This window comes from Carcharodon carcharias, chromosome 3 (assembly GCF_017639515.1).
Source record: "Carcharodon carcharias isolate sCarCar2 chromosome 3, sCarCar2.pri, whole genome shotgun sequence".
Classification (NCBI taxonomy): domain Eukaryota; kingdom Metazoa; phylum Chordata; class Chondrichthyes; order Lamniformes; family Lamnidae; genus Carcharodon; species Carcharodon carcharias.
The window spans coordinates 30464596-30484794 of record NC_054469.1 but is presented as its reverse complement, the minus strand read 5'-3'; the positions used below and the strand labels follow the sequence as shown (position 1 = coordinate 30484794).

Here is a 20199-nt window from a genome sequence, read left to right as displayed (position 1 = left end):
AACTGAAAACTATTTTTACGCTGGCAAGTTGCCGATTTTTTTGGCTCCCGCTAGATTCCCCACTCCCACCCACCATGAAACCGGCCGTGGACAGGATGGGAAAATTCCACCCGTTGTCGCAGTTATGCTCCTGGGTCTCTCTTGTATGGTTTTTGTTAGTCTTCGATGAAATACTCTCAAAGAGTCTTGAAATAAAAGCAGCCAGGTATTACCACAGCAATTTAAGTGGCTATTCAGACATAACATCGGGATTCATGCGGAGGATGCATCAGCAAACAAAATCAAACATATTGAATAATTTCTGTCTGCATTCACAGTGCTGCAGTATTTGTAAATGTTAAAAGAACACGGGTTATCCTTACACAGAGATAGACTGACAGAATACATTTGAGGAAGACTTTAGTAAAACCAGTGTTGAGGGTTTTTTTTGTCATACCACTGTAGTGGATTCAGACACTGTAATCAACAGGAAGTGGACAATTCCCACAAAATGAGATACTTTAATCAATTGTATTTGCTTTTATTTCTGTTGGAAGCAAGATTGATGTAACCTTGCAGGTTGCATTAAATTCTACTTCAAACAGCCCTTTGCTTGAATAAACAATGTGGTTATAACATTGCGTTTGGTCTGAAAGGTTTCGGTTTGCATTATCGCAGGTCAGCGGTTTAGTGCAACTGCTACTCTCTCCAGTTACGTGGCAGGATCTTGACTCATGAATGACACAACTGGAATAAAGTTCTGTCTTTTCTCGTTCACAGTGCTAAATGCCACTTTGCCGCTTTTTCTTGCCATCCTGCCAATGAAAGTACAAGCTGATCTCTGTTCAGGCTCACCATGTGGTGTCTGCCACCTACTGAAGGCAGCTTGGTCATATTGTACTCACAGTTTATTCCCCAGCTGGTAAGGGGCATGCCGTCCAGAAAGGTCTGGGAGACTGAAACTGAGATTTTTCCATCTTAATTAGGAATCAACCTTGGCCGAAATAAGATCAGCTAAAAGCTAGCTGGTCCCGTCTTTATCCGGCAATACTCTTTACGCTGGCTTGACCTCAACATGAAGGGAGCTCATAACTTTGACACAAGCCTGTGTTAAATACCAAATGTGTGATTATGTTGTTCCCTTTTATTTTGTGGTGTTAAGCAAAAATACCAAATGTACCCTGAAAAGAGCTACACTGAAGGTATGAGCTTTTGAGGAATCATGGCACTTTTACCAATACAACCTAGCCAATGTACATCCCTCAATCTCGTTGTGATTTTTGAGCGATAAATTTGGCCAGGACACCCAAACAGAATTCCTTAGCTCTTCATCAATTAGTGCCATGAGGTCTTTTACCTCCATATGAGAAAGCAGATGGGGCCTTGGTTTAATATTTCATTCAAAAGACAGCACCTCCAACCGTGCAGCAGTCCCTCAATAATGTACTGAAGTGGCAATATATTCTATGTATTAATCTCTGGACTGGGATTTGAACCCACAATCTTCTGATTCAAAAGTGCTACCAACTGAACCACAGCAAGAAAGGGGCTGGCCATGTCAGTGCCACTTCGAGTGAACTTGATTTGTGGCTATTTATAAAGTCCGACAGCTTCACCAAGCAGGCAATAAAATCAAGGTCCGAATTTATTATTGTGTCTTGCCTATTATTTCAGGGGCTATGGAATCGAGATATAACTAACAGATCAATAAAGAATTGTAGATTACATTGAATAAACCATCCACAGACTTCCGCTTGAATGCACAAAACAGAGGCACAACAACTCAGCAATTCACTTTGATCTGAGATGTTGCAATGTGAATTATCACAGTCCAGCAGCTCCAACACAAACATTGCGTCCAGTCAATTCTTCAGGAGATGTTAAAGCACTGGTAACACAGTGGAATACCAACCAGAAAATACTCGCAGAGCATTAAATGACCACGTGTACCTTACCTTCATACAGCCAGTCGCTCAGGCCATTGAAAATGACCCCCTCCTTCCCAGTAGCTACCAGACGTATAGCACGGCTATAAACATCCCGCTGATAGAAGATGTTGTTCTCAAAAATGAAAATCTGGTCAACAAGGAATAAAATGATGCATTAGGGCTGCAGGATTAAAATGAGAGTCAATTACAACTACAGGTAGGAACAAGCAGATATCTCAGAATGCACTTGTCAAAGGGAGAGGGTAGGGTTCATGTAGAACTGAAATGGAAAGTTCATGTGGGAAAATTTTGAAAGTGTGAGGTTTGATAAGTCAAATCATTACCACCATTAACAATAAATAATCAGGAGTCCACACAAGATACACACTCAAAGCTCCAATTCAGTCAATGAAACACCTCCCCATTTTGTGTGGTCTTTGAGTAAGCACTTGCCTGTGGGCAACTTTGGCAATTGTAATTCTCCTGGCTGGCCTCCCATCTTCCACATGACAGATAAACCTGAGCTCACCCAAAACTCTGCTGCCCCATATCCTAACTCACACCAATTCCCATTCAACCATCTGCTTGCTGACCTACATTGGTTCCTGGTCCGGCAATACCTCATTTATAAAACTCTCATCTTTGTTTCAAAACCCTCTATATCCTCATCCATCCCTACCTCTCTCACCTCCTCCAGCCCTGCAACTTTTCAAGAGCTCTACGCTCCTCCAGTTCTGGTCCCTTGCACATCCGAAGGTTTAATTACTTCAATGACGGCCGTGCCTTCAGCTGGCTGGGCCCTGAGCTCCAGAATTCCCTCCCTGAAGCTCTGACGCCATCTTTAAGATGCTCATTAAATACTACACCTTCAATCAGGTTTCTGGTTATCTGTCCTAATATGTGACTCGGTGTCAAATGTTGTTTGATACTAATCCCAAGCAGCATCACGGGGCATTTTATTACATTAAAGATACTCTACAAATGCAAGTTGTTGTTGTGTAAGGGGTGCCAATGAGAGTATTATCGCTTATTTTCTGAGTTGCCCGGTGTAGAGCTGCCACCTGTTTTGACTTGCAAGTACAACTCTGGGGTATGGTGGTTGGTGGCAGTGGTGGGGGGATGGGGGGAGGGGTGGGCAGGGGTGGGTGCGTGGGGGTGCTGTGGGGAGAAGGTCTAGATTTTAATTATCAGGCAGCTAACTATCAGAGCAGCAACAGCCTGGTATTGCTGACGGTAGGCCTGAGCCATTTTGATGGTCAGGTCTCAACATCCTGAGAGGGGCACGGACGGAAATTGAGCTCCCCGGAGCATCTCATCGGCCCCAGGCCTTTGCAATATCCTACAGCCTAGCGGGCGCCCAAGATGGAGGGTGACTAGTTCCATGGGGTTGTGGGTTGGTGATGGATTTGGTGCTACAGGGCTGTCACTGCTCCCATGCAGCCCAGAGAGGAACGTCTGCATCTCCTAGCCACACAACATTTGAATTAATGACTGATACAACATGCAAGGTGGCCATTCAGCCCCTGGTATCTCTGTTGGCCCTTTGAAAGAGTTATCCAATCAGTTCTAATCGGCTGCTCCTGCCCCAGAGCCCAATCAATTTCCCCCTTCCAGTAATTATCCAATCCCCTACTATTGGATTTCCTTCTACCACCCTTTTAGACGCTGCATTCCAGATCATAACAACTAGCTGTATTAGAAATTGTTCCTCATCAGATGTTGGGAAGCTTCTAGAAGCAATAATTCAGGGCAAAATCAATAGTCACTTGGGCAAATGCGGATTAATTAAGGAAAGCCAGCAGGTATTTATTAAGGGCAAATCATGTTAAACTAACATACTAGATTTTTTGATGAGGTAATAGAGCGTTGAAGAGAATAATGCTGTTGATGTGGTGTACATGGACTTCCAAAAGGCATTTGATAAGTGCTACACAACAGACTTGTGGGCAAAATTATAGTTCATGGGATAAAAGGGACAGGAGCAAATAGATATGAAATTAGTCGAGTGACAGGAAACAGAGAGTAGTGGTTAATGGATGTTTTTCAGGCTGGAGAAAGGTTTGTAGTGGAGTTCCCCAGGGAATGGCCCTAGGTAAATTGTTCCTACAGAAAGTCAGCACACACAGCCACGGGCCGAATGGCCTCCTTCTGTGCTGTAACAATGTTGTGACCACAACTCTGGTCCTTTTGCCAATCACCTTAAGTCCGTGTCCTCTGATTCCTGATCCTTCTGCCATTTGAAACAGATGTCGTTACCTATCAAAACTCTTCACGATTTTGAACACCTGGGCAGCAGTCAGGCGGGGAATCGGGGGGAGGGGGGTGGTGTGGTGGGGGGTAAGATTGCAACATCCACAGAAATAAAGGAAACATGGTGGTCCACCATTTTAAGGGTGCTAATGCCTCCTGTCCACTGGGGAAGAGGCCTGAAAATCTACCCTAAGCTTTTTTTGTCAATTCCAAAATGAAATTAGAAGCTTACAGCAGGTTCATATTGACGTAAACTTTCAGCCAATAGTCAAGAATTAAACTCAAACAACTCTCTTTTTCACCATTTACAGTGAACAACTTCCCCAAGTTTGGGCACGCAAGTCTGCTTTCAATTCTATCTGTCATTCTTTGGACTATTCAATGTGTCTAAATCACTTTGAACTGACGTATCAGTAAATTAACCAGCTTGACAACAGATGCAGGAGATCCATGATAAATTGGAGCAAAGTTTTACCGGTGGGAGTCTGTCCGGATCCTAAACTGTTCATAATAGTTAAGACGATCAGGTTTTCAAATGACACTGAGCTATGTCTCCAGGCAACGAATGAAGTACTTCGAAAGAATGGGCTGCGATTTTTCAGCAGCAAAAAGCTATCTAGTGTTTCAAAAACCTGGACCAGGTTAGCTTCAATGGGGTAAGATGGGGAAGCTAAGTCCGTGGCCAGGATTTTCTGTTCGTCGGGAGGGCCTGGGAGCAGCCGGGAAACGGCCCATCGACCGCGATCGGGCCCCGGCCGCGATTTCAGGCTGGCTGGCCAATTAACGGCCGGCTAGCGTGAAACACGCGCTGAGAAACACGCGGGTGGAGCGCGAGCGCTAAAGTCTGTGCATGCGCAGGGGAGCGCGCACTGACAGCTCCCTGAGGGCACAGAGCCGCCTCAGGGAGCTGAAGAATTTTCCAGTCAAAAATAAAGATGTTAAAAGTGAGAGAAACATGTGACTCAGTCACCTGAACAGGGACATGTTGAAAATAAGGTTTAAATTTTTAAACAATTACTCTTGGAAACTTCATCCTGCCTGTGGATGAGGCTTCCTGAAAAATCCAAAGGCTGCTTGGCTGATTTGCCCGCCTGCCAACCTTAAGATTGGACGGGCAGCGAAAATACTGCTGAATTAATTGATCAATTGGCTTAATTGTCGGCGGGCGCGCTGCTGACTCTCGGACGTGCCTGCCAACTGAAATATCGCGCAAGTGCGCGATGACGTCAGGACGCTTGCCCGATGTCACCATGATCTATTTTACTCCCGATCGGCCCGTGAAGGTAAAATCCTGCCCCATGTTTGGAGAGATGGTAACTTGTGCTTTTAACCTAAGGAATTAGTTTGCTTTCACTGTCAAATCTGTATGCAGTTCATTCATGTATTTTATCCAAGTAAACCAATTATTGGCCCGAACCTGTTGCTAATCTCAGGCGCGTGCCATTTTGGTTCACCTTCTGTAAACAGAGAAGGTTGTACATAGCAGCATGTGTCATAGTTCACTAAGGCTTCTCATAATATCATCGTTTCAATTTAGCATGAGAATCCCTCTGGAAAGGGGACTCCTTACCAACGCACCTTCAGCAGCCTTTCCGAAACCTCCGCTGCCTATAAGGACAAGGGCCGCAGGCGCATGGGAACACCATCACCTCCAAATTCCCTTTTGAGTCACACATCATCCCAACTTGGACGTGAATCCGCCGTTTCTTCAAGGATGCCGAGTCAAAATCCTGGAATTCACAGCCTAACAGCATAATGGGAATACATGGACTGCAGTGGTTCAAGAAAATGACTAAGCATCACCTTCCCAAGGCTAACTAAACCTGGGCAACCATTAACAACAACAACTTACATTTATATAGGACCTTTAATGTAATGAAGCTTCCCAAGGTACCTTGCTGAGAATATCCTGAGAATGAATTGAAGGTTTTTGGGGGCCTAGGCAGCTCAAGGCACAATGGAGTGATTAAAATTGGGGAGGCCATAATTGAAGGAGCACAGAGATCTCAGAGGAGATCACTAAAACAGGGAGTAGAGAAGTCAGTCACACCATAAAAAACAGCTGGAGAAACATGCTTGTTGGATTTCCGGCTCTGTTCCTGTCCATAATGCTCTTATGGCCTTATTCGTGAATATCTGGTTAGGTGCGGGATTGAAGGTCATCAAGATAAGTACATACAGAGATGATTCAATACAATAACTTTGCTGGGACCATGAAAATGTAATCTGTGGATAACAGCCAAGTACGGTTGAATAATTCAGGATGGAATGTCTGATAGATGTAGCATGGAAAAATATTGCTGCATTTTCTCTCAATAGGTTACGTAAATTGGGTAGAGTCCATGATGGACTAGATTGTTTGCAGTCAGCAATAGGACTGGCCTTAATGGCTTCATTTCACTTTATTCTTTCTTATTTGTTCTTAATCCTGTCAATATCTGTTAAGATGGCCTGGCTTGATATCATCAGCAGATATTTTAATATTACTTAAAGTTCTCTCTTTCATTCTGTTCCAGGGATGCTGAATAATCCTCTCCGAAACTCGGTTAACAAAAGCCCCTGCTCGGTTTCAGTCAATTTTCTACCCAGCCAGCTAACTTGCGATGAATTCCCACAGCCTTTATCCTATCTAAAAACCTGGTGTGTTAAATTTTGTGAAATGCTCACTAAATATCCAGAAATAATGTTAGCAAAGAATCACTGTAGGTTTGAAGCTTAATCTAAGGGAGAAAGAACTTGCATGTTACAGCCTATGCAGGACTTTTTAAGTTTACCAGTGTAGGACCTGCGGCAGCCAATTTGCACACAGCAAAGTCCCACAAATTGCAATGAGATAAATGACCAAATAATCTGCTTTTTGGTGTTTGTTGAGGGATAAATATTGGCCTGGCCACCTGGAAGACTCCTTTTCTTTGACAATCTTTGAGATCTTGCTTGTAATCTTTTATGCCCATCTGAGAGGAAATACAGAGGTTCAACGTCTCGTCCAGAAAATGGCACCCCCAACACTGCAGCACTGCCTCAGTATTGCACTGGGGAGTGTCAGCCTAAATGATGCGCTCAAATCTGTGCAAAGGATTTGAACACATATCCTTTGGACTCAGAGGCAAGAGTGTTAATAACTGGACAGGTCTGGCAGCATCTGTGAAGAGAGAAACAGAATTAACGTTTCGAGTCCATATGACACTCCTTCGGAGCTAAAGAGAGTTAGTTTCATTTTATTCTTTCCCATTTGCTCTTAATCCTGTCAATATCTGTTAAGATGGCTTGGCTTAATATCATCAGCAAGTCTCTTTAGCTCTGAAGAAGCATCACATGGACTCAAAGCTGAGAGGAGATTTGATAGAGATGTTCAAAACTATGAGGGGCTGGACAGAATAGATAAGGAGTAGCTGTTCCTGCTTGTAAAAGGATCAAGAACAAGATTTTAAAGTGATTTGCAAAAGAAACAAATGTGACGTGAGAAAAAGCTTTTACACACAGCAAGTGGTTCGGGTCTAGAATGCACTGCCTGGAAGTGTGGTGGAGGCAGGTTCAATTGAGGCATTCAGGAGGGTGTTAAATGATTATTTGAACAGAAACAATGTGCAGGTGTACGGGGAAAAGACAGGGCAATGGCACTAGGTCATAATGCTCATTTGGAGAGCCAGTGCAGACACGATGGACAGAATGGCCTCCTTCTGGGCCATCTGTGATTCTGTATTTCTGTGAAATGTTAACTCTATTTCTTTCTCCACAGAAGTTGCCAGACCTGCTGAGCTTTACCAGCATTTTCTGTTTTTATTTCGGAGTTCCAGCATCCACAGTATTTTGCTTTTATCTTACTAACTGAACCTTGGCAACCATTTTGAAACCATACTATCATTAGATCAGTGAATGCTCACTGAATTTTTTTTAATTAATTCACAGGACATAGGCTTCGCTGGCTGGGCCAGCATTTATTGCGCATCCCTAGGTGCCCTTGAGAGGGTGGTGGTGAGCTGCCTTCTTGAACAGCTGCAGTCCATGTGGTGTAGGTACACCCACAGTGCTGTTAGGGAAAGAGTTCCAGGATTTTGACCCAGCGACAGTGAAGGAACAGTGATATATTTCCAAGACAGGATGGTGAGTGGCTTGGAGGGGAACTTCCAGGTGGTAGTGTTCCCATCTATCTGCTGCCCTTGTCCTTTGAGATAATAATTGATATCATCTTGTGCAAAGCTGTCAAGCATCTGCCTTATCACAAACATTGAATTAAATCTTTTTAATATCGAGAGGCAGGGCAATTCTCTGATATAACCCTTGTGTTTATGATGATCCTAAAAATATAAACAAGAGTGTTGCCTGGTTCCTCATGCTTGTACTCGAGGTCTCTGTAGAACATCCCATATAAATCAGATGTTCTACATTCACAAAATGCTTCAAATTCATTCAAAACACAAACTTCATAGGAACATTGGAAGAGGAGCAGGTTATTTAGCCCCTCCAGGCTGTTCCACTATGCAATGAGATTATTACTGATCTGCAACCTAATTCCTTATACAGTAAAGTACCGCCGTTCGTGACTTCCTCTGTCGCAAATTTGCTTATCCACTCAGGTCTTTGTCCTTCAGTTCACCCACTGTGGGCCCAAATATTCACTTATCCACAGATTTAAAAATAAAACAATAGAAGCCATCTTCAGAAATTGCCGAAAAAAAGACAAACTGGCTAATTGATGTTTAAAAAAAGTTGTCCGTGATGTATCTCCAACCATAGCACGTGTTCACTGCGCGTGTATCGTCTGCCGCTGTTTGCATGTGGGTGTTTCTTGTTGCTGCAATTTAATTCCTGATCGCAGCCTGCCTGCCCTCTCAAGAAAAGTACTGTAAGTGTGAAACATTTTACATCTTTCCAGCCTTATTAAACCACTTCTCCAGTAAATTTCACTTTAAATTTATTAAAAACATCGGGCAGAATTTTCCACACCCGGTTGGCGGTGGGCATGTTCGGCAGCATGTGGCAAGAAGGCCAAGAATCGGTTTCACAACGTTGTGAAACCAGTTTGCAATCGTCCGCTCAGCCCGTCAATGGCGGGCTGCGTTTCCCGCTGACGGACGGCAGGAACTTCATTGTGACACATCTGCATGTCATTATACCTCCAGCTCGCCAGAATCATCCTCCCTCAGGACGGGCGATGGCGTAGTGGTATTGTCACTGGACTAAAAATCCAGAGACCCAGGGTAATGCTCTGGGGACCTGGGTTTGAATCCTGTCACAGCAGATGGTGAAATTCAAATTCAGTAAAAAATCTGGAATTAAAAGTCTAATTGGTGACCATGAAACCATTGCTGATTGTTGTAAAAACCCATCTGGTTCACTAATGTCGTTTAGGGAAGGAAATCTGCCGTCCTTACCTGCTCTGGCCTACATGTGACTCCAGACCCACAGCAATGTGGTTGATTCTTAACTGCCCTCTGAACAGGGGCAATTAGGGATGGACAATAAATGCTGGCTTGGTCAGCAATGCCCACATCCCATGAATGAATTTAAAAAAACACTGGATCACCTGGGCATGTTTCTGACGAGTTTCACAACTGCACATAAGCAACGTGCACCTGGCAAGCTGCACTTCGCTCGGGACTTCAAGGTCTGTTTACCTACCTTGCTTCGGTCAGCACTTGCAGTCATCAGCGCCAGGCTCCACAGACAGCACCAGATCACTTTTAGGGGGGCTCACAGGCAGGTCCCTACCCACCAGATCAGCCACAAGGCGTGGGTGGCTTTTCAACGGCTGCAGGGCTGGGGCTTGCTTGGGGAAGGGGAAGAAGTGGCCTCAGGCAAGGGAAGAGGCTGCTGTACTAGGGAAGGAGGATATCCCAGGGATTGTGTGTGGGGGCACAAGTTGATCTCTGCAAGTGGCCTCAAGATGGTGAAGACTGAGAAGGCAATCTCCATAGGAGATGAGGTCAGATGGGGATGTAAGGGTGTATGTGAGAGAGTGAGCGTTGTTGCCCCTTGAGCTGGCAGTGAGTGAGATGCTAGTGAATGTGTGATGGGCTTGAGTGTGTGAGTTTAGAGTGATGAGATGGTTGCCTTACCCTGGCTGCACGGATGATATCATTCATCCTCTATCTGCATTGGATGGCCAACCTCCAGTGCAGCATTGGCACTCATCACCACTACCACTGCCTCCCATGCTGGATTAGTGATGTTGCTATGCCTTCTGCAGCCAGAGCCGGGGTAGAGGACATCACAGAGGACCTGCACTGTGTCCAAAAGTTGCTCACGGGATACGTCATTAACCCTAGGGGCTGCAGCTTCTTGCCTTTCAGGGCCATTTCTTCTGGGCAGCATTCCTTGTCTGAAAGCACTGAGAGGTGCGTGCGAGGCTACACTTTAAATGTGTCGCTCAGCACGATGAAGCGGCAAGGTGATGGTGTGGTGGGCGAATCGGAGCCTGCCTGCCATCGAAACGGCATGTTTCCCGGAAATGCATGATGAATGGGGTTGGATTGGGATGATACGATGTGAAAAGCTGCCATTGCAGCCAGCGGGTAAAACCGTTGGCTACCGCACTTAGTGCAAATCTGGGACGACTCTGCCCATAGTTTTTATTGCCTTTGATCCTTCATAAATGGAAAATTTTAGGATGGCTGGAACCTATATAATTGACTCCCATTGTAAAGTGTGTTCGTTTTCCGCAATTTCGCTGTTTGCAAGGTTTTATGGGAACATAACCCCCACGGACGGTAGGACTTTACTGTACCTGCCTTTTCCATAGCCCTTAATACCTTTGGAATTACATACCTGCCATCAGTCTATGGGAAAGTGTATGACTAGACAAAGTCAACATGGTTTAAGGAAAATGAAATCACATTTGACAAATTTATTGGAGTTTTCTGAGGATGTAACTAGTAGGGTAGATAAAGGGGAACCAGTAGATGTAGTAAACTTGGATTTCCAAAAGGCATTAGATAAGGTGCCACATAAAAGGTTAATAAGCAAGATAAGGGCTCATGGAGTTGGGGGTCATATATTAGCATGGATAGATGCTGCAAGGAGTAGGCATAAATAGGGCATTTTCAAGTTGGCAGGCCAAGACAAGTGGAGTGCCGCAATAATCTGTGCTCAGGCCACGGCTATTTACAATCCATGGTAATTACTTAAACAAGGAGGTACAGAGTAATGTAACTACACTTGATGATGATACAAAGCTAGGTGGAAATGTAAGCTGTTTTAAGGAAACAGAGAAGCTGCAAAGAGATCGAGACATGCTAAGTAAGTGGGCAACAAGGTGGCAGATGGAGTGTAATGAAGGCAAATGAGAGGTTATTCATTTTTGCCGTAAGAATATAAATGCAGAATATTTTTAAAAGGCAAGAAACTGGTAAATGTTGATGCTCGTAAAGGCTTGGGTGTGGTAATACTTGAAGCATAGAAAGTGAGCTTATAGGTACAGCAAGCAACAAGAGGGCACTCAGTTGATCATATACCTTCATCATGCTGTGTTACCTTAACTTTATTAAAATTAAACAGCTCTTCCTTGAGCCTTTTCCCTGTCTAGTTGATTCTCTAACTACAGAGCTGAAGAAAGAAGTATTTCATTAAGAGCTTCTATATCACTAAGGAGTCTTCAGGCTAATCAACATACAACAACTTACTCTGAAAACTCTGCTCACATTTCAACAGCTGTGGCAAACTCCACCAGAGCAGCTCAGCCAATCCACAACATTCTAAAACAACAACATTCTAAATTAAAAACCTGCATTTAAAAAAACGTTATTTATTTTTAAAGAAGTAAATTCGCCCTATTTCCCAAAGCTAATGGATCCTTTAAAATTTCCAAGATCTGCATCATGATCCAAAGCTTCACCAAAAACTAATCAGTTTTTCCTTGGATTATACCCTGCTGAAATCTGTCAATTAGTTTTTAAGATACATTGTTTACAGACAGACGAACAAATGGGGAAAACATTACTTCCACCCACTTTCAGTGGTAGGGATAACTAGGAAGGCAAATGGCATTTGGCCTTTATGGCAAGGGGATTGGAGTATAGGAATAAAGAAGTCTTGCTACAATTATACAGGGTTTTGATAAGACCACGGGCAGAATTTTCTGCTCCCAGTAGCAGCAAGATTCGTGGCATGTGGGGGCACTTAACATGACAAGAGGAAAAAAAATCTGTTTTCCAACGGTGTGATAGATTGTTGGCATTCTGTTCTGTTTCAAGGTGGGTTAAAGATGGGTCCAACTTCTCGATGTTGGGAACCCCATTTGCATGTATTAGCATCTTACGCATGCTCATTAAAAGGCCACCTCATCAGAATTAAGTTCACCCTCCAAATTAAGTTCCTCACCAGCGAGAAATTAGAGCTTTTAGCTTTATGACCATATAGAAGTGACGTACAAGTGGTGAGCTTTACCTCTTCCATGACTTTGAGGTCCACATATGTTGCATTCTCCTCCTTGGGGACCTTGCATAACTTCACTCGAATGCCATCAACACACGCTGCTCCAGGGCTGGGCAAGGGAGGCAGGCAAAGGCTAGAAGGCAGGGTGGTATAGGGTGGAAGCATGGAGCGAAGGCTGGGCAGGGGAGGCAGACATAGGGTAGAAGGGTGGGGAGAGAGTCTAGGGGAGGGGGAGAATGTCTGGGAAAGTGGGGGAAATGTCCAGAGAAGTGTCTGGAAAAGAGAAGGGAAGGTCCAGGGAAAGGGGATCTTTGAGGGCGGGGTCAGTGAGGTCCTGGGGGGAGTACTCAGGGCACTGGTGGTAAGAGGGAACAGTCACAGTCAGAGGGAGGAGTGGGATGTGCTAGGGTGGATGGTCCAGGCTGAGAATCTGGTAGGTGAAGGTCTCATCGGGTGGGTTACAGAGGGGGACAAGGCAGGGTGGTTCGGATAACAGGAGGGGGCAGGGTCAGAGTGGGCATGGGGATGGGAACAGGTGTCAGCCCTGAGGGGAGGAAAGGCATGTGGAGGCGGATTGTGATAGGGTCCACGGTAACGGGAGGAGGTCCAAGGGGGAGAAAGGAATGGTGATATTGGGTGTGTCAAGGATGATGTGGGGAGGTTGGTCGGTAACAGGAGGAGGGCAGAAAGTGGTGGAGCAAGTGTGAATGGTGACGCACACCATTTTTCCAAACTGACCTTGACCACACAGCTGGTCAGTCAGTGAGATCCCTCGAAGTGGGAGGAAGGTCTTTTCAGGTGGATGGAGATCAAGGTCAGCACAAGGGACACATTAATAACTCTGAGGCAACTGGGTGTCAAAGATGCTCGGTTGTGTTTTCCTCTCTATGCTGAAGCCCACATTGCAGCAGGTTTGTTCCTGACTCACACGTCTCATAACATTGAGATCCCAGCAAGGTGTGGAGCTGCTATTGGCCATCGGCTGCAGTCAGATGCAGGGATGGAGGGAGGTGGATGACTTGAAGGGGCATGGCTGGTGGAGGACAGCCAGTTTTTAGCTCCAAATCTCTACCCTCCCACGTGAAAGGCTGTGGCTGACAAGGAATCATGTGGCTAGTCTTTCTATGTTGCCAAGGCAATGGTCTCTCTAGAGTTCGAGGGTAGCGAAGACAAGCAGAAAAGTGCCTGCTTGAAACTTCCTGCACATGGCTCTCATCACCCTAGTCAAAGAGCAATGTCCCCATATGCAATCATGCATAAATAGGAGGAACACCCATCTCTGGTCCGCCAGGATGACCTTTGGGTGGGATGGGGATTTCATGTCTAGATGGAAGCCAGGTGAAGGGCTTAGCATTGGTCTGCTGGCTTTGAGATGGGGGGAAGCCTGTAAGGGACATGTTCACTTAATGTATCACTTCAATTTGTTCACAGATCCACTAAGGTGTCAATGATGCAAGCTGCAGGCAACCCTGTCTTGGTAAGGGCTCTCATCCAGATGAGGAGGAGGGTGGCCTGTCACTTGTTGGCATAGGGGCTGAGCAACAAAAGGCAGTGGCAGCTGAAGAAGGTCAAGATGCTGGCGAACATGGACCACTGCAACAGCAAGCATTGGCCCAAGCATGGGTGTGTTGCCAGCGCTGCTTATCTAGCGATGAGCAAAAGGCAATGCCAGAGGCACCTTTATTTGTCCAGGGATGTGGTTTCTCACATCTGTCAGTTTCTCCAGTATGAGCTGTGGCTGCAAGGACTCTGGAGGAGTAACGCAGAGCTCCAGGCCTGCATTGAGGGAATGGCTGTCTGAGTGCCCTTTAAATATGACGCCAAGCCCTTCGACTCATGAGGTAATAGTGGGGCAGGTGACTTCCTGCCAGCCCTGCCATGAGATTCACCAAGCTCCTCACTGACGATGCATAATGAATGAGCTGAACAGCAGCAGATTGCATGTGTTCAGCAGTGCTGCTGCCCAGTGGAAATCACACCGACTTTCCCGCCCCCCCACCACATTCAGACTTCAGAAAGGAAGATTCCACCTGGAGTACTGTGAGCAGTCTTGGTCTCCATATTTAAGGAAGGATATACTTGCACTGGAGGCAGTCCAATGAAGGTTCACTTGATTGGTCCCTGGGATGAGAGGCTTGTTGTAAGATGAGAGTCTGAACAAATTGAGTCTATATTCTCTGGAGTTTAGAAGAAAGAGAGATGATCTCTTTGAAACATACAAGATTCTGAAGGGGCTTGACAGGGCAGACACTGAGAGGTTGTTTCCGCTGATTGGGGAGTCTAAAACATTAGGGGCATCATCTCAGGATAAGGGCCGATCTTTTAAGACTGAGATGAAGAAAAATGTCTTCACTCCAAGGGTTGAGAATCTTTGGAATTCTCTATCCTAGAGGGTTGAGGATGCTCCATCATTAACTATAGTTCAGGCTGGGATAGACAAATTATTGGTTTCTCAGGGATTCAAAGGATATAGGGAGTGGGTGGGAAAGTGGTTTTGAAGTCCATGGTCAGCCAAGATCATATTGAATGGTGGAGCAGGCTCAATGGGCTGTATGGTCTACTCCTGCTCCTACACAGCGTTCTTTCATGGGCCAAGATCCCAGAATTCCCCTCCTAACAGCAATGTGGGTGTCCTTACACCACATGGACTGCAGCGGTTCAAAAGGCAGTTCACAAGGACAATTAAGGATGGGCAATAAATGTTGGCTTAGTCAGCGACACCCACATCTTGAGAAAGAATAAAAAGTGTATCCCAATTTCACTTCTGAAAAATCTAGCTTTAATTTTCAAACTTGCCTCCTAGACCCAGGTTCCCTAACCAGCAGAAATACTTTCTCACAATTTACCCTATAGGTTCCCCTTAATATCTTGGAAATTTACATACCAACATACGAAGAAATGCATTAGGAACAGGAATAGGCCACTTGGCCCTTCAAGCTTGCTCTGCCTTGCCATGGCTGATCTGATTGTAACCTCAGCCTCACATTTCCGCCTATCCCCATAACCTTTCACCCCTTGCTTATCAGAATCTAACTTTGTCTTCAAAAAATTTGAAGACTCTGCTTCTATCACCTTCTGAGGAAGAGAGTTCCAAAGACTCACAACCCTTTGGGAAAAAATTTCTCTTCATCTCTGTCTTAAATGAGTGACCCCTTATTTTTAAATAGCAACCCCTAGTTCTAGATTCTCTCACAATAGGAAGTATCCTCTCCACATCGGGACCCCTCAGGATCTTAAAGGTTTCAATCAAGTCGCCTCTTACTCTTTTAAACTCCAGCGGATACAAGCCTAGCCTGTCCAACCTTTCCTCATAAGACAACCTGCCCAATCCAGATATTAGTTTAGTAAATCTTCTCTAAATTGCTTCTAATGCATTTACATCCGTCCTTAAATAAGGAGACCAATACTGTACATAATACTCCAGATGTGGTCTCACCAATGCCCTGTATAACTGAAGCATAACCTTGCTACTTTTGTATTCAACATTCTATTAGCTTTCGTAAATACCTGCTGTACCGGCATACTAGCCTTTTGTGATTCATGCGCTAGGACACCCAGATCCCTCTGAATCTCAGAGCTCTGCAATCTCTCACCATTTAGATAATATGCTTTTTTTAAATTTTTCCTGCCAAAATGGACAATTTTCCACTTTCCCACATGATACCCCATTTGCCAAGTCTTTGCCTGCTCACTTAATCTATTTCCCTTTGTAGCCTCGTGTCCTCTTCACATTTTACTATCCTACCTATATTTGCATCATCAGCAAATTTAGCAACCATACCTTCAGTTCCTCCATCCAAGTCATTTATATAAATTGTAAAGAGTTAAGGTCCCAGCACTGATCCCTGTGGTGCTGTTAATGGTTTATCTTTACTTCCGCTGCCCCTCCCCCTGGCAAGGTATTCAATTGCTATCTTACCAAGTCTCAAGTAAAAAAGATTTCTAAGTATTAAAGGAATATATATATGAGAACCCAGTCTAAAACTAAGTCTTCTCTTCCTGGAGTCTCAAAGCCCACAAAATTATCTGAGTATGGGATAAGCATTGAGGAATGTCTTAGTAGATCAACTTCTTTGAAAGTTTACAAATACCAGCTCTTAGAAATCTAATCCAGACTTCTAGAGTAATCTGTTTATGTGGATTTTCAAGGTAAGATGTTTTAGACTACAGCTTTTGTTTGCTTCAAAGTTACATGTCTTTTATTGAAGCCAATTATAAATTACAGCTTATACATGAGGCTATGAGTAGTAACTAAAGCTAATCATAACATGTCAATAATGTTGTCTAAATTCATGCAGTTTTGATTCTATGTTATCAGCAAGGCTTATTGAAAAACACTCAAACAAATATATGAAAGAAAATTGATGCTCTCAAATTCCAATATAGTTAGAATAGTAACTCTGTTTCGAAATCCAGGGAAGGTGAAAGGAACTCGACCCCTTACGTGTCTCAAACATGGCTGACTAATTGTGTCTGCTAATGGCGTGTGATTTTAAAGAAAATCTCAGCAGAACTTAAACTGACTTCGATTGTATGTTTTGTATTGTAGAGTTCTTATCTGAAGCAACCTTGGTTCATGAAGTTTCAATTCATGAAGACGTTAGAGCCCAGTCAAACACCTGGAAATTCTGGCAGTGTCTCAATTTCTCATAGTCTGAAGGCCTCATGTATATATAGGACATGTTTGCAATGATTCAAATTGGCAGCCATGGTTATGTCAAGCTGCCATTTTATAGTGCTAACTTGTGATTTTATACTGTTAACCTGGGATTATTATGTTAAAATCTTAGATTCCCCAATTAGATTTGAGAGTTTCTTCACCACTCACCACTCGTTACATCCCGCCAAGCAGAAAAATACCTATTTATGCTTACCCTCTGTTTCTTGTTAGCCAGCCAACCTTCTATCCATGCCAATATGTTATCCTGTACACCACGAGCTTTTATTTTCAGCAATAACCTTTGATGTGTCACCTTATCAACTGCCTTCAGGAAAACTAAATACAGCACATCCACCAGTTTGTCTTTATCTACAGCATATGTTACTTCTTCAAAGAACTCCAATAATTTGGTTAGACATGATTTCCCTTTCACAAAACCATCTCAAATCTGCCTGATTACCCTGAATGTTTCCGAGTGCACTGCCATAACATCCTTCATAATAGCTTCTAACATTTTCCCTATGACAGATGTTAAGCTAACTGGCCTATAGTTTCCTGCTTTCTGTCTCCCCCGCTTTTTGAACAAAGGAGTTACATGCACTATTTTCCAATCTAATGACACGTTCCCGAATCTAGGGAATTTTGGAAAATTAAAACCAAAGCATCAATTATCTCACTAGCCACTTTGACCAAATCACTCCTTCACCTTCTAAATTCCAGGGAATACAACCTAGTTTATATAATCACTCCTTGTAATTTAACCCTTGTCATCTGATAATTAGGCTGTACTTCCTCCAACCATTATGGCATCACGAGTGAGTTTGCCTGGATCTGGGATTTTTCAGCAGTGAACTGAAATGCAATGCAAGACTTGGATTGTGGACAAAGGAATTGGAGAGCCAGAGGAAGTGAGGGAGAACAATTAAAATGGGAACAAGCCAGAAAAAGCGAGACAGGTTGTCATGGCCGATTTGCATATTTACACTTAGCTTTAATTTAGTGTTGGTCAACGACAATATTAAGCAGTACATATTGAAGTTCACATAATAACATTTTAGACAATGCCTAAAATACATTAGTGTCGGCCTTCACAGGATCACAGTATCTTTACAGTGCAGAAGGAGGCCATTCGGCCCAACAAGTCTGCGCTGGCTCTCTGAAAGAGCATTCCACCTTGTCCCATTCCCCTGCCTTATCCTCATAACACTGCACATTCTTTTCAAGGAAATGAGGTAGCTAAGTAAGTCTAAAGGCATATTTTATACGATATTATTTGCAGTTTATGTAAATTAAGGATATTTTTGACCTTACTTCCTCCTACTCCTCCTGCACTATTCGACTTTCCTTGCTTGAACCAAGCTCCTGATGATGCTTGCCTGAAAGAAGCTAAATTCCTTTCTTCTGTCATTTGTCATCTTATTTTCCTTTGGTAATAAGAAATCTTACTGTATCTAGTTAAATAGAATTGGGCATCACTGTACCACCACTGTCCTAATTATAAGTTATCATTCTATAATAGGTAAAGCCTCCAGTGCAATTTTTGTAAGTGTTGCAGGATTTAATATTGTCGCATGGATAAGAGCTAATTAGGCTAGAATACATATTCAACATATCCTTGTACAGTGGAAGATGTATTGAATGTATAATATTACATTCCACCTTTCTCTGTACAACAGAGGTTTTTTTGCAGTCTTTTCAGTAATGCCAGAGCATCCAGTTCCCTCCCAATGTTGGCGAAAATCTTTCCTCAACAGTTAAATGGCTGTGGGGCGAGCTGGCCCAGCTGGGGGCAGGCTGACCATTACACAGGGTGGGGGGGGGGGGGTGCGGGGTAGTGGGGGGTAGGGTGGAGATTCTCTACCCGTGTAAAATTCAGACTAATGAATTTAATCTCTGACATAATGATCCTGAATTCCAAAGATGATCAGGAAACACAAGAAAAGAATAAATAATAAAGCTCCTGAATGGTTGCGAAAAATCCAACAAGTTCATTATTGCTCTTCAAGGTTATGCCTACCAGGTCTAGCCTGAATATAACTTCAATTCCACAATTTATGGTTGACTCAGGGCAGCTAGTCCCAAAGTCACCTGTTAAAACTAGCTGCACATTCACTGAGGAATGGAGGAGTTTGGAGCCAGTCTTTCCTTAATATATAGTTTATTAACAAATCCCAGCAGGCGCCCATCCCCACACACAGGTGGGGACTGGTTCTTATATATACTTAATAACCTTTCCCCAATGAATGTCACTTACAACTAGAGCATGCATTTCATTGTGACAGGATTGCAATATTACCAACCTATATATCAAGACCAAATAAACAAAAGACTAAATATATAAATTTAGCTTTATGCTTTGTACCAGATTCTTTCTTTCAAGCGACAGAAGGAAGCAACTGCTAAAATGTGCAAGAGTTTAAATGGATTGAAGGCAGCCGTTAATCCTAAATTTTAAACAACTGATTTAAATGTTGGCTTTGAATGATTGACTGTCAGCATCAGAAGGATGGGGTGAGAGCGATGACCAGCACTTGGGAAGGAGAGGGGAGGCTCCGCTGTGGAACTGATGTCGGGTGCACATGCAAAGGCCTGGGGTCCCCTTCCATGCATTTCCATTTAAACCCCTCTTCTGGACATCCTTGGGGGTGGTTAATACTGAAGCCACGGAGTCAGCTTTGGGACTGAACAATTAGCATCAGGATCCAAACAGTTAAAATGCTTCCAAATTCTGGAAATATCAAGTCCTGTTCCATTGTGTACTTCAGGCAAGCTGCACAGTCATGTTTCACTTTAGATGCCTCATTTTTCAGTCAAGCAATCAGCGAGTGGAACATTGTGATCTGACAGGCTGAGTCATCAATTAGTACATTGTTGGCCTACCCATCACATCCTTACCTTGGCTAATTGAAACAAAAGGACAGACTGTGATTGTGGGGATATTGTAGAGGCAGGAAGTGAATATAGATCACTCAATTTTGAATATTTGATTTTGGAACGAGAATATTCAAT

At 43.8% G+C, this 20199-nt stretch overlaps 1 protein-coding gene across 1 annotated transcript in view; it reads right to left on the bottom strand.

Moving 5' to 3' along the window:
- The window catches only part of dpp6a (dipeptidyl-peptidase 6a), a 1248500-nt gene that overhangs the window by 205595 nt on the left and 1022706 nt on the right, over positions 1-20199 (bottom strand). Inside the window, exon 8 of the mRNA XM_041184706.1 lies at positions 1935-2055. Coding sequence (XP_041040640.1) covers positions 1935-2055 — 121 coding nt within the window. The remainder of the gene's footprint in view (positions 1-1934; positions 2056-20199) is intronic.